Here is a 13,194-nt window from a genome sequence, read left to right on the forward strand (position 1 = left end):
GCAATAGAGACTGGTTGGCGAGCAAGAGAGAGGTCTTTTTGTCCAATGAGAACGGTTAGAATAGACTTTAGACCAATCACAAACTGTGTCTTTTGGCATTAATGGAGCTGGTCATCCACTGCCAGTCTTTAGTACATCGTCGAGCATGAGTGCGACGCCCAAGGCCGGCGCGCCCAGCGTCATGAACAAGTTCCTGGGGCTGCTACGCAACTACCGCGAGTCTGTGACGGATGCCCAGGTGCGCGACTATTTCCAGGCCGAGGGCGGCAGCGGCTACGAGCAGCTGCCGGACGTCATCAACGCGCTGCTGACCGAGGGAAAGATCAAGATTTTCAAGAAAGGAAGCGTGCTCTCATACGGAATCGTGGACGCCGAGGAGGCCGAGCGCATCCGCGGGCTCACGTACGTATGGGTGCAGGTGTTTTGAAGCGAATAGGAGCTCTGGGGATTTGACGGAGTTTCGGGTTGATACGCTGCAGGTTGGAGCAGCGTCTGGTGCTGCAGGAGATCGAGCGCGCAGACAACAAAGGAATCTGGACGAGGGACATTAAATCCCACACCAACATCCCGCAGGTGGGTGGAGCTCTGATGCTGTTTGTGTGATGATGGTAGCTGGCGGAAGGTTGAAATGCTCGTTCTGCTGTTCTGGTGGTGTTTTTAGCAAATTGTGACGAAGACGCTGCGGATGCTGGAGACGCGGCGTCTCGTCAAGTCGGTCAAGTCTATCAGCAGCAAGAACAAGAAGCTGTACATGCTGTTCGACCTGGGTACTGGATTGCTGCAGAATCTGGAGGTTGGAAGGTAGCGCTGGTGCTAATTTGTGTATTGATTGCTGTTTGCTGCAGTGCCGTCGACGGAGATTACGGGTGGCCCGTGGTACAATGAGCAGGAGTTCGACCACGTATTTATTGACACGCTCAGCACGTTCGTGTACGAAGTGATCAAGGCCTCAGGGATGAGTACGTTGAACGCGATCACAGACAAAGTGCACGCCTCGGGCATCTCCAAGGTGGCGCTGGGTCCGGAAGAAATCCGTTCCATCATCCAGACGCTCATGTACGACGGTCGTGTGGAGGAAGTGCGTTCCGTGCGTCTCACACCTGGTGTACGTTCCTACTGCTCGTTCGCCTTTCGGTCGTGGCCCTCTGCGTTGTTACCTCGACTCGCCGCTAATTTTCTGGCTATCACAGGCGTCTCACGAGGTCAAGTACAAAGTCTCGCAGCAGATCACGACGTTCAACTACCTATCGGAGACTCCGTGTGGCGTGTGTCCGGTGCGTCCCGAACTTCTCGAACACCCGAACAGCCATCTTGCCATTTTTCTGACTTGAAACTTGCCTTTCTTGCCGTCAATACAGGTGTTCGACCAGTGCCAGGAAGGAAACGTCATCTCGCCGCGCTCGTGTCTGTACATGACCAAGTGGCTCGGCCTCAAGGAGCTCGACTTCTAGTCCGTAGGTTACCAACCTACACCCTCAACCTACATATAGATTCCCTCCAACCAATCACTTTCGCTTTATATCTTCTCAACCCATAATCGATCACGAGCAGTTCTTCCCATGGAGAGGCCGCTGCTCGACGCACTCCACACGACCCAGGCAGCCTCCGCGCCTGCACCGACGGCCTCCTCTGCGTCTCGAGGGTCTGTTGGTCTCTTCCCAGCGTCAGGTGCTCGCGAGCGAGCTCTCCCAGCCAATCCGGGGCTGGCGTCTTTTCCCCACGAAGGTGGCGGAATTGTCCGCATTTTCATGGTGAATCAACGTTTCTAATACAATGTTTATATGTTTGTGTCTTGTGAAGATGTGGAGCCTATGCGGTCGTATCCGCCACCGTCTACTGGCTCGAATTCAGGCGCTGGGGTGCCTTCCGCAGCTTCCGCGGCCGCTGGCACTGTGGGGTTCCGGTCGGTGCCTTTGCCGCGATGGTCGGCGTCTCCGTTGACGCCCCGATACTTGGCAGCGGTGACGCATCAACCTCCACCGCCTTTGGGGTCTTTGTTGGCCAGTTCAGCGGCCACGTCTGGAGGTACAAGTGTGGCAACTGGTGAAGGTGCTGGGAATGACGCAGGGGGTCACTACTACCACTACAGTCATGCTCATAGTGCTACTGCTAGAGCGACGGCGGAGCAGGAGATGGAACAGACGCCTAACAGTCTAGAAGGACTGAGTACTGCTGCGGAGAGTGTAAATACCAACGGTGGCGCTGCAATGACCATGAGTGTTCCGCTGGCGGCGCTGCCGTTGCCGATGACGCGTCCTCTAGTGATCCCGCTACCGCCACCTCCATCGGTGATAACACCAGCACCGTCGACCAGGAAGCGCAAAAGGATCCCAGGCGCGATGCGGATGCGTAACTTTCTCTGCATGCATCCTGGCTGCGGCAAGTCCTTCACGGACAGTGCTCACTTGAGAGACCACACGGTAGTGCACACGGGAGAAAAGAAGTTGAGCTGCCCGACCTGCAACAAATTATTCGCTAGGGGGTCAACGTTACAGGAGCACATTCGTGTGCATACTGGCGAGAAACCTTACGCTTGCGGCGTGCCTGGTTGCACCAAACGGTACGCGTCGCGTGCGGCAATGCGCTTCCATCGCTCCACGCACGTTCCACTGGCGTCTTGCACCGCAGGACAAGCTACCATGAATGCAGGGATCGACACTACAGCTATGTCTTCGGCACAAGTGCAAAGCGCACACACGTGCAACGAATGCGGGAAGCATTTTCGAGTACGTGAACTCTTGATGGCTCACCTAAAGGTTCACGCTGCTCATCGAACAGCAGCAGCTGTGTCAGCGCTCACCTCCCTTTCACCTCGCGGCTCAGCTCGAACGGGTATCGATCGACCAAGAAGAAGTGCTGAAGATGATACAACTGCTGTCTACCAGCAATTGAATAGCGAGGAGAGCTATCGGGGCAGTGAAGCTCCAATGTCGGGTGAAAACAGGCATCTTCAAGACATGATTCGGGCACAACAAGGTCAGATCGAGCGATTGCAAGCTGAGGTCCTGCGTCTGCGTAGTCAATCCCCGATTGATCCACCTCCAACGCGCCCACCGATAGAAGAAACTGGCAATACTGTGCTTGCTCTGACCGCGCCAGTCGAAATGCTCCGGGATGGTTTCAAACCATTTGAATGCTGTATCTGCCACAACCGCTTTGCGAACTTCTATCAGCTCACTTTTCACGCCAAGCAACACCCAGAGACACCAATGGCAGAGGTGACTGGAGAACAAGCTCCACTCCCTGTAGGGCCCAAATATTGTCCCGAAGAGCAATGCGAATATGCAGAAACGACAGGTAGAAGCTTGCGAAATCTACAGACTTTGAAGCGCCATTGGCAGCGGCGCCATCAAAACGAGCGACCGTATGCGTGCTCTTTTTGTCCATTAACACGGCAAAAGACTTTCAAGACGCGCGAGAACCTCAAAGCCCATGAGAAGGATTGCACTAAGAACGTTTCTGTCCGGTGAGTTCGCTGGCGTATGGGTAGACTTTGTATCATATCCACATATGCGTGTACAAGCAGCAGAGGCAAAGTCATATTGAGCTGCATTTTTACTTGGAAACGTCAAAGACTTGATCAATGATTCGGTGCAGATTGATGCTCTCCAAGTAGCCCTGAGAGATGGGACGTAGCAACAGTAAGCAAATTAGGATATACTTTGCGGTAGTCGGAGAGCAAGGCCACAAGTGATCACGTACCGCCTTCATCTTTTTCACGGCGTGAAGATACACGACGATTACGTGAAAACAGTTCTCCTCGCCCTGCGAGCAAGCACGCAGAAAGCATAATATCAGTATTAACTTGAAACCAGCAAGGCGGTACCAAGTAGAAAAAACGGAAAAGTAGCGTACCGGAACGATCTCGCGCACCGCTCCCTTCACAAGCGCCTTGAAATGAGGTGGGCGCCCCACTGTCTGCACGAGGAAAAGACGGCTTCGCACTCGCGGCGTGAATGGTCGGTTGGGGCCCTTGCTAAAGTAGTAAGACTTCCAGAATGGCCGGTCACGCTCGTTGTCTGCGGGAAGCATGTTGTCCATCATGCAGCAGAAAGTGTTCATCAAGATCTCGGCGTCCGTTGGTAGGCTTTCCGTCCATTCTTTTCCTTTCCACGCCGAGCCCTTGTTCCACCGGAACCGATCGAGACTGCGGTCCTTCGACAACATGATGAGTCGTTCCAGGACATACTGCTGGCGTTCCAAAGACGAGTAGTCGGTGCTGCTAGGGTCACCGACGTTCAAGTATTTTTCAAACTACAGTAAACACATCAAGCAAGGTCAGTAAGCATAAAATCCTACGCGCTACACAAATACGAACAGCTTCACTTACACTTTGGTGTTCCTCGAACAGGAACACATTTCGCTCCTTGCTGAAAAACAGAGGGCTCTTCGAGAGGTTGTGCAGCATGTCTGACAGGGACACGTTCGTCATCTGGTTCGTTTGACCTGGCGGGCACAGCAGTGCCTGCGACGGCACACGACGCAGCAGCACGTCCGCCATCACGCCGCACTCATTGAGCGCGTTTGCATTCTCCAAGAACGCCTCGACGACGTCTTTCACGTGATAAGCAAGCAAACGACGAATGTTGCGGCAGTACAGGTGCATGAACATGGCCAGCCCCCACTCCTCCAACTGCTGCCACGCAATGTGTGGAAGCGATGACGTGCGCAGAGGATCCTCTTCCTCGTTTCCGATGTTGACATCACGAAGGCGGGGATCAAAACCTGAGGCCTGATACACACGCGGCACCATGGACGCGTTGCCATAAATGCCAAAGGCGTCGCTCTGATAAGAGTTCTCCATGCCATACGCTGACGCGGACTGCATGGATTCCTCGGCCTCTTTCTGTTTCTGCGTCTTTTGGAGGCGACGAAGGTACGCCTTGCCGTCCTCCACGGTCTTGACCGGAGCAGGGTCAAAGAACGAGCGCTCCTCCTGTGTCAACTTTCCAGTTGATGACTCATCCTTCTTGCCTGACAGTCGACCACGCAGCGAGTTGAGCTTCATCACCTCGTCCACTAAAGTATCCAATCACAACAAGTCACCAACTATTCTGCCAAAACCGACCGCCTAAAGTTCATCATAACGTACATCGAGCAGCACGATCCAGAGACGCCGGGGCAGCCTCCGCCTTGCTTACTCTAGCCAAATACTACCAACAACAACAGAGCAATAAATCGATCAGAAATATTACTCTACCCTCTCCAGTGCTTGCCTCCCTCACCTTGGCATTGAACTGGATCAGAAGCTCCTCCCCCTGCACTTGCGCCACTCGAAGCACCAGCAGCACCGACAGCACCAGCAGCCCATGGCCTATAGCCAATCCACCAAGCAAATGAATTAGTTTATTGCACACTCCTTCCAACAGTTAACTAATATCAGTAGATCCGCACCTGCAATAGCCAATAGACTGGGCAAAATGGCGGCGCTCCACTCGCCGTTGACGACACTCCAAAGCGACGGCAGCGTCAGCCACAGCAGCGCCGCTAGCACCAGCGCCACCGAACCCAAGTTGCTCGTGTACGTCTCCAGCTGCGCCTCGCGGATGGCGCGCGTCTCCATGGCGCGCAGCGCCTCCGCGCCGTCTGCCATGCTCAATGGATACAAGTAATTCCTAAAGTCTAATCGCCACCAGCTATTTCAGCCAATAATATGCAATCGCATATCTGATTGGTCCACGAGTCGACACTCTTTTCAACCAATGTGATCAAATCTGATCAGACGCAGTATCGTCGACGAGCTACGAGCAGCTTCATTCCCGATCGCGCCGCCATGAACGGCTTTGACTCGTTCTTCCCGAGCAACGCGGCACCACGCAACCCGTACTACCGCCACTCGCAGCAGCGCAAGCCGCGCGCGTCCACGACCGACCGCGTCTTCGTCCTGGTGGGCACCATCGTGGTCTTCTTGCTCTTCCTGGGTTTCCAGAGCTTCAACGAGGTGGCGTCAGTACCCGCGTCCATCGACGCGCAGGCGGAAGCGGCAACTGCGCTATCAGGCAATGCGCTGGCCACTGGACAGCGCCCGAGACTGCGCGCGGCGGAGCAGGACGCAGCCACTGAGCAGACGCTGCCGACGCTGAGCTCTTCGCCGCTCAGCCTTAGGATCATGACCTTCAACTTGAGATTTGCGGGCACCGGAGACGGACTCAATAGCTGGAGGTACCGCAAGGACCACGTGGCCGACATCATCGACCGGTACCATCCGGCGGTCATGGGCACACAAGAGGGACTCAAGACGCAACTGGCCGAGCTGGAGGTGAGACGTAGGAGATCGAGAGGGTTGTGAGGGAAGAGCAAAAGGCTCATGATTCTTATTGCTGTTTGCAGAGCTTGCTCAAGCACCCGTACGAACGTTTTGGCGTCGAGAGAGAGGAGAACGGAGAGTTCGAGCAGATTTTCTATGATGCGAGCGTGCTCGAGCGCCTGGACAGCGGAGACTTTTGGCTCTCGGAGGAACCAGACACGCCCGGGACGCAGGGATGGGATGCGGCCTGTGTGCGAATGGTGACATGGGGCAAGTTCCGTCTGCGTGCTACGCAGCAGGAGCTCTTCGTCTTCAACACGCAATTGGACCACGTGGGCCCGAGGTCACGCGAGGAAGGCTCCAAGCTGCTCTGGGACCGCATTCAGCAGATCACGGGCTCACCCGACGCACCATTCTTCCTCATGGGCGATTTTAACACGTACCGTCACACTAGCACGTACAGCTACTTTACGTCCCAAGAAGGTGGACCCCAGCTCCGCGAAACTTGGCCAGAAGCGGCGAAGCAGATCGGAGATGTATCGTACACGTACCACGGCTGGGCTGGGGTCAAGAACGACGGCGAGAAGACGGCTGTCCGTGCTGCCAACCACATTGACTGGATCTTCTACCGTCCAGAGATGACGGTGCTCACGACAGAGGTCATTACGGAGGATCGCAACGGTCGCTACCCGTCGGACCACTACCCCATTCAAGCTGAGGTGCTCTTCCCGAGCCCAGCACAACTGCCTCCCCCAGGGGCCTATTAGACAAAAGAAATAAAAAGAGTAGAGCTGTGTGACTGCCGCACTCGATACGGGGGCAAGTTGTTGGTGCGTTAGACGCCAAATGCGCTTTATTCTGTGTTGGTGTAGCATTTCACGGGCTGCCCCGGTCCGTGCCGTAAGGTGACGGAGTCTAGCGCAACGCTTTCGTAGCCGCGCGTGAAGTCTCCTAGAATCCGTAGTGCCGAAAGCCCGGATAGGACACTCACAAACTGGCATTGAGTGGGCGCTTTCCACGACAAAATAATGTTCTTGGGGTCCTTGACCCAGCCAGCAAGCTCGTTTAGCGGCAGCTTGAACTGGGTAATGGTCCCGTCGTACGAAAACACTGGGCTCAGCGGCATCGCCAGCGTCACACCTTTGAATTGTGCGCACGTTGCACACTCCAGCTCAACTAGATGCCCTGTGCCCGCGAGGTTCAGGTTCGTAGCATCAAAACTACCTTCTGCCGATGACAGCACGAAGTCTAATGAGCCTCCATAGGCAGACCAGTGGTTACCGAGGAACTTTGCCGGAGCAGTGAAGTACCAAAGCATGGAGTCGTCGCCTGTGTCATCTCGACGGTGGATGACAGCATCGAGGCCGTAGATGTAGTAGCTCAGCTGTACGCCGCGCGAAATAGGCTGGAAATGCGGCCGCGAGTCAGCGCCTGCTCCATTTGACAGGATCCCCCAGTTGTCTACGTCAAGGTCAAAAGTGCTAGACACCAGCGCGTCGTTCGTGGTGATCACGACAATACCTTCGTTCGACGTAGTTACACCGTCCGTGACAGTGTAGCGGAATTCTGCGAACTGCAAAGCACCACCACAGCACGAATACAAGGTCAGTTCACAAAGGTGCAAGCGCAGCAGCTCACGCGATCGTCACCTTGTTGTCTCTTCGGGGCCCACCGAACGGCGGACGAAGAAACACGATGCGGTTGTTCGAGCCTGTGACTGTCCTCGGTACTGAGGTGATCGGCGATGCCGCACGCTTGGGATCGTAGCTGAATTCAACGCATTGGACAATGAAATCAGTCTGATCGATCTCACTGTCTGATCGATTCCACTGCGTCGTACCCGTATCCACTGTAGATCTCCGAGAGTTGGTAGATTTCTCCGTTGAGCGGTAGCGACGTTATGGTGTACGACAACTAAATTTACATACTCAGAAAGTCAGGAGCGTATCTTGCGATCTCAAAACCTTGTGGCAGCAATCCAATACCTTCGCTCCATCGTAGTTGAAGCCCTTGAGAAATAGCACTTGCTCGGCTCCAGGATCAACGTGGTATACCAAGTTGCGTGCAATCACACCGGTCTGACTGTATCAATAAAGGAAACACAAGAAGGGATACAAAAGCATTAGAGACTGCATCAATCTCTGAGGTCGTCGCCACGCCTCTCTGGTGTCCTCGCCACACCTCTCTGGTGTGAATCTGTTACCTGGAAGCATAAGCCGATACCACGTAGAGCAGAAACACTAGCGCGTGTAGTGCACGTGCCGCGTGCTGCCCTCTCCTCATGCTACTTAGTTGTGCCGTCGTTTCAAGATTTGGGACCGACGAGCTCTGGTGTCGTTTCGATCCAAACGGTCGTGACACATCAATTGAGGCAACAGCATTGCATTGCAGTTGTCTATTGAAAGGCGGCTAGCCAGCCGTTCTACTATCTCACGCGTTCTTCTCCACGTCGGTCTGAACCTTCTTGAGCATCTTGACGATCGCGTTGGCAGTAGCCTCGTTGCGAGGCACGCCGCGACCGAGGGTGTACATCTCAGCAAGGTTCTTCCACGCCTCCATGGAGTCCCGGTCAGCCGCCTCCTGGTAATACAGGAAGGCCTTCTCATAGTCCTTTTCCACACCAATGGCGTTGTAGTACAGCGCGCCGAGGCAGCAGAACGCGTCGGCGTGTCCCTGTTCAGCCGCCGCCATGTAGAACCCGTGTGCCTGTTCGTAATCCTGCTCGAAGCCATCGCTGCCATGGAAATAGATGTCCGCCATACAAAAGTACGCGTCCGCATCGCCGACCTCCATGGCCTTATCCAGGTACTCAAAGAACTTGGCGCGGTCCTCTGCGAGTTTGTTAGCTTCGTCGCCCGAGCGATAAAGCTGTGCCAGGTAGAAGAGCGCACCCGGGTGACCCTTGCTAGCTGCCATCTCAATGAGCATCAAACCACTCTGGAAGCTCGGCTCGATACCTAAGTCTTTGTCGCCCTGGTGCAGCAGCATGCCCATGAAGAATTGTGCAGAGATGTCGCCCACTTCTGCTGCGCGGGTGAAGAACGGGATGGATGCGCTCTTGTTGCCAGTGAAGGCGGGTTCCGCATGATCCACGCCGTTGAAAAGCATCACTCCGAGGTTGTACAGAGCATCCGGGTGCGGGTTCTCGTTCTTGGTCACGTTCGAGTACCAGGCGCTAGCCTCAAGCGCCATTGGCGGGTCATGGCTCAGACAAAGGTTGCCGAGCTGGACGTGGGCATCACGGTTGCTGCGAGCACAAGAGCCAAACACAGCGTTAGCAACTCAGCACCAAGCACCGTCCCACTTCCAGGACTAGTTAAGCCAACAACAGCCAACGTACTGGTTGTCAGCAGCACGACGCAGCCACTCCACGGCTTTGGTCGTGTCAAGCTGCATCTTCGCAGCTCCCTCATCCGAGTGGTCATCTGCATTCTCAAGCAGAGGCTGTAGCTTCGCCTTCGGGTCCAGCAGAAGCTCCACCGTTTTGCCGAACGCACGGTCCAACTCGCCAGTCGTTGCGTGCTGCACCAGCGAGGCAGCATCATCCGACCGCGCCGCCTTCGCCTGTTTCTTGCGCTTCTGCTCCATCAGATACTGCTTGTACGCCGCTCGAGCACTCTTCCGGATCTCCTTGATATTCTGGGCATCGTCGGGGCGACTGGAGCGCTGTCGGTTGGCCTCCGCATCACGTATCAGCTCCTTGTTTTTGCGTTGCGCTTCGTCTTCGTCCTCTTCGTCGTCGTCTCCGTCATTGAGCAGCAGCGAACCCAGCAGGTACTGGGCGTCCGCGATATCGGCGTGAGCAGCCACCCCTAAATACCCCATCGCCTGCTGCAGATCGTCGCCGTCCAGCAGCTTTTTGGCCTTCTCGAAGGCCTCATAAGCCTGGAATTACGTGCGAAATGGCAACAACACGTCAAGCAAACATTCAAAACCGCTAGATTAATCCGCAGACGCACATCGTTCTCACTGACTGCGGAGCTGAAAGCGCGCGCAGCAAGCGACTGGCTTCTCTGCAACTTTAGCAGAGCTCTTCCATTGTTGGCGACGCTTCTGCGCACCGCCGCCGCTGCAACTCGTCGTCCAAATCGCCGCATAATGCTGCTTAGCTGTGTGTGGCTGCGTGACAAGCGATGTACGGTACACCTATGTTAGGTGGTCCACTCGAGTTGATCTTGAAGCGACGCAAACTGTTGTTGCATTCCAGGATGCATCGGCTGCAATTGATTGCGGTGGTCGCTGCGCTGCTATTGCACAATGTGCATGGTGATTGTCCCAATACTTGCAGCGGACACGGCACGTGCACGACCAAGGGCAACGGCTACGTCTGCTCGTGCTACAAAGGCTTCATGGGAGGCGACTGCTCTCGGCGTGCGTTGCAACACGCCCACTGTGAATGGGTAATCTTTTGACATTGATTTATGTGGTGTAGGCACTTGCCCGACTGGGCTAGCATGGAACGACCCCGCAATTGCGACCGATCAAGCTCATCAGATAGCCGTGTGCTCGAACCGAGGCAGTTGCGACCACGACACGGGGGTTTGCACCTGCGACTACGGCTTCTCCGGCCTTGCGTGCAATCGAAGTATGATTGTTACGGAGTGACGTGCTGTTCCTTTCGAGACTTTTTGACGTGTTGATCGGCGTTTGTTGTAGTGAGCTGCCCAAATGATTGCGGCAGGCACGGCGAATGTCGATCCATGAGACTTAACGCGCAGCAGAAGGACAAAGGCCTGCCTCCTGCAGTTGTCTACCAGTCGATCTGGGATAGTGAGATGGTGCATGGTTGCGTGTGTGAAGAAGGATACGGGGGTGGCGATTGTTCCGACCGTACGGATTTCTTCCCTTGTTGCCATGTCTTTCATCTTACGTATAGTTGCCGCTGACGATATTCACTGACGGTTTTCTTGAATAGGTCTGTGTCCCACCGGTGACGATCCGCTTACAGGAGCATCTACGGACTCACTCTTCGGGCTTCAGAAGAACGAGAAGCAAACAGTACTTTGTTCTGCCACGGTAGGTGTATGAGTCATCGATGAGTTTTGCTTTTGTAATTAACAGCGTCTTGCCGTAGAGCGGAACTCTAACTCTGTCGTATCGAGGCCAAACGACAGTTCGTATCGATGCCTCAGATAACGCCGATACGGTGAGCAAGAAACTTAACGTACGTGCTCTCTTTGCGTGTCGGGTCTACCTTCTTTCCAAACGACTGATCAATTTGTATCTGTCGCTGTAATATAGGCACTGCACACGCTACAAAACGTAAATGTGCTCTTCGGTGGTAACAGCACAACGATGTGCAATGCAGACGGCAACATGGTCACTGTCGAGTTCACGCAAAATTTCGGCCCGTACGTCCTAAGCTTATTTGTTTGGGTGTTGATGCACGTGCTTACTTGGCCTCGTAGGTTACCTCTACTTGTTGGATATCCGTCTCTGTTGGTACATGCAGGAATCGGCAGTACGCCAAAGCTGACTATCTCAAAGTCAGAAGTTGGCTCAAAGGAAAACGAAGCGTGTTCCAACCGCGGTCGCTGCGATCTGACTTCGGGTGTATGTACCTGTTACGTGGGCTACACTACGAGCAACGGACAGGGTAGCCCAGGTGACCGCGGTGACTGCGGTGCCACTGACTCAACTATCATTGCATGCCCGGTATGCTACAGCTTTCACTTTGTTTCTCTTGAGCAACATTGATGTCTTTGCTGTTATTGTAAACAGGGTGATACAGCATGCAGTGGTCACGGCTACTGCTCTGGGGCGCCTCAATTTCGCTGTTTCTGCGTTGCTGGATGGACTTCAGGAGATTGTTCGGCCAGGACTTGCCCAAACGGAATCGCCTGGTTCGACACACCCATTGCAGACAATCGCGCCCACTCAATGGCAATATGTTCTGGAGTCGGCGTGTGTGATGTTGCGCTTGGTGAGTGCACGTGCTCACCGCCATTTGATGGCGCAGCTTGTGAGCGACTTATGTGTCCTCCAGGCGCAGACACTCCCTGCAATGGGCACGGTCGATGCCTCACAATGGCGGAGTTAGCCCTGGAAGCCCGAAACAAGCTCGGCGACCCGCTTAGCATCACGTATGGAAGCACACCAAACAATCCGCTTACATGGGATTTCAACAAGATCCAGGGCTGCATTTGCGATGAAGGTTTCGAAGGGCACGATTGTGCGCGGCGCTCATGCCCACGTGGCGATGACCCTCGAACTACAGGCCAGACGCGCGAGGTGCAAACTATTCGTTGCGTATACACAGCATTAGCCACATTCACACTCAGCTTTCGTGGTCAAGTGTCGCCGTTGCTGACATCAGGCACGCTTGCAGCAGACATGCAAGCTGCACTCGCGTCTGTTTCAACAATTGGCGATGTGCAGGTATCGTACTCGACCGGCCCTACCAGCGGCGCATGCACGCTCAGTAGCCAGACAGCAAACACCATCTCCGTCACCTTTATTTCTGCGCTGGGAGATACTCCGCCACTGCGAGTCAACGCAGACCGCAACGTCGTTTTGCTTCCCGTGTTCACGATTAACAGTGATGGGATCAGTGGTTCTGTTCGTGGCACCAACGAGAATGCTGAATGCTCCAACAAGTACGTGTTTGTGAGGATGTTGTTAAACTTTTATTATGGGCTGACATGATTTTGTGTTCGTGTATATGACTACTGCAGTGGTCTTTGCGATTATGAGACTGGAACTTGTCAGTGCTTCGATGGCATGGCCACCAGCAATGGTCTTGGCGGCTTGGGGCTCCGAGCAGACTGCGGCTACCTCGTCCCTGAGACCGTCAGACTCGCTGATGTGTCAGAGACATAGCTGTACGAAGCCCGCAGACAACTACAGCCACGAGGCAAGCTTTCGTTTGAAGCCCAAAAGATTTCATTCGCGCTACTCGCAATTATTACAGCTAGATAGATAGGTAATGGAAGACATACACACGCCTG

At 54.5% G+C, this 13,194-nt stretch overlaps 7 protein-coding genes across 7 annotated transcripts; 4 read left to right on the forward strand and 3 right to left on the reverse strand.

Annotated features, from left to right (window-relative positions):
* Window positions 1-145: 145 nt before the first annotated feature.
* KRP23_10024 (DNA-directed RNA polymerase III subunit RPC6) lies at window positions 146-1,451 on the forward strand (the record flags this gene model as incomplete). The annotated part of the gene is made up of 6 exons (XM_067895655.1): window positions 146-402; window positions 480-573; window positions 662-767; window positions 846-1,105; window positions 1,191-1,274; window positions 1,359-1,451. The coding sequence occupies 6 exons, from the start codon at window positions 146-148 to the stop codon at window positions 1,449-1,451; spliced, it is 894 nt and encodes a 297-aa protein (XP_067741853.1).
* A 108-nt stretch (window positions 1,452-1,559) lies between these two features.
* Window positions 1,560-2,892, forward strand: KRP23_10025 (Zinc finger protein 350; the record flags this gene model as incomplete). Its single annotated transcript, XM_067895656.1, has 3 exons — window positions 1,560-1,725; window positions 1,801-2,726; window positions 2,779-2,892. 3 exons carry the CDS (start codon window positions 1,560-1,562, stop codon window positions 2,890-2,892), a joined length of 1,206 nt encoding a protein of 401 aa, XP_067741854.1.
* Window positions 2,893-3,555: 663 nt separating this feature from the next.
* KRP23_10026 (Transmembrane protein 209) lies at window positions 3,556-5,593 on the reverse strand (the record flags this gene model as incomplete). Its single annotated transcript, XM_067895658.1, has 7 exons — window positions 3,556-3,618; window positions 3,703-3,765; window positions 3,856-4,254; window positions 4,331-5,019; window positions 5,093-5,153; window positions 5,226-5,314; window positions 5,395-5,593. 7 exons carry the CDS (start codon window positions 5,591-5,593, stop codon window positions 3,556-3,558), a joined length of 1,563 nt encoding a protein of 520 aa, XP_067741855.1.
* A 180-nt stretch (window positions 5,594-5,773) lies between these two features.
* Window positions 5,774-7,014, forward strand: KRP23_10027 (uncharacterized protein; the record flags this gene model as incomplete). The annotated part of the gene is made up of 2 exons (XM_067895659.1): window positions 5,774-6,259; window positions 6,331-7,014. The coding sequence occupies 2 exons, from the start codon at window positions 5,774-5,776 to the stop codon at window positions 7,012-7,014; spliced, it is 1,170 nt and encodes a 389-aa protein (XP_067741856.1).
* An 86-nt stretch (window positions 7,015-7,100) lies between these two features.
* KRP23_10028 (uncharacterized protein) lies at window positions 7,101-8,530 on the reverse strand (the record flags this gene model as incomplete). Its single annotated transcript, XM_067895660.1, has 5 exons — window positions 7,101-7,820; window positions 7,897-8,014; window positions 8,088-8,161; window positions 8,233-8,329; window positions 8,451-8,530. The coding sequence occupies 5 exons, from the start codon at window positions 8,528-8,530 to the stop codon at window positions 7,101-7,103; spliced, it is 1,089 nt and encodes a 362-aa protein (XP_067741857.1).
* A 147-nt stretch (window positions 8,531-8,677) lies between these two features.
* KRP23_10029 (Protein sel-1-like protein 1) lies at window positions 8,678-10,344 on the reverse strand (the record flags this gene model as incomplete). Its single annotated transcript, XM_067895661.1, has 3 exons — window positions 8,678-9,494; window positions 9,588-10,132; window positions 10,207-10,344. The coding sequence occupies 3 exons, from the start codon at window positions 10,342-10,344 to the stop codon at window positions 8,678-8,680; spliced, it is 1,500 nt and encodes a 499-aa protein (XP_067741858.1).
* Window positions 10,345-10,455: 111 nt separating this feature from the next.
* KRP23_10030 (Tenascin) lies at window positions 10,456-13,066 on the forward strand (the record flags this gene model as incomplete). Its single annotated transcript, XM_067895662.1, has 10 exons — window positions 10,456-10,618; window positions 10,680-10,832; window positions 10,904-11,077; window positions 11,163-11,263; window positions 11,322-11,411; window positions 11,489-11,598; window positions 11,656-11,902; window positions 11,969-12,170; window positions 12,234-12,843; window positions 12,922-13,066. The coding sequence occupies 10 exons, from the start codon at window positions 10,456-10,458 to the stop codon at window positions 13,064-13,066; spliced, it is 1,995 nt and encodes a 664-aa protein (XP_067741859.1).
* Between the last annotated feature and the right edge of the window lie 128 nt (window positions 13,067-13,194).

The sequence above is a fragment of the Phytophthora ramorum genome (assembly GCF_020800215.1).
Source record: "Phytophthora ramorum isolate Pr-102 chromosome Unknown Phyram_PR-102_s0009, whole genome shotgun sequence".
Classification (NCBI taxonomy): Eukaryota; Oomycota; class Peronosporomycetes; order Peronosporales; family Peronosporaceae; genus Phytophthora; species Phytophthora ramorum.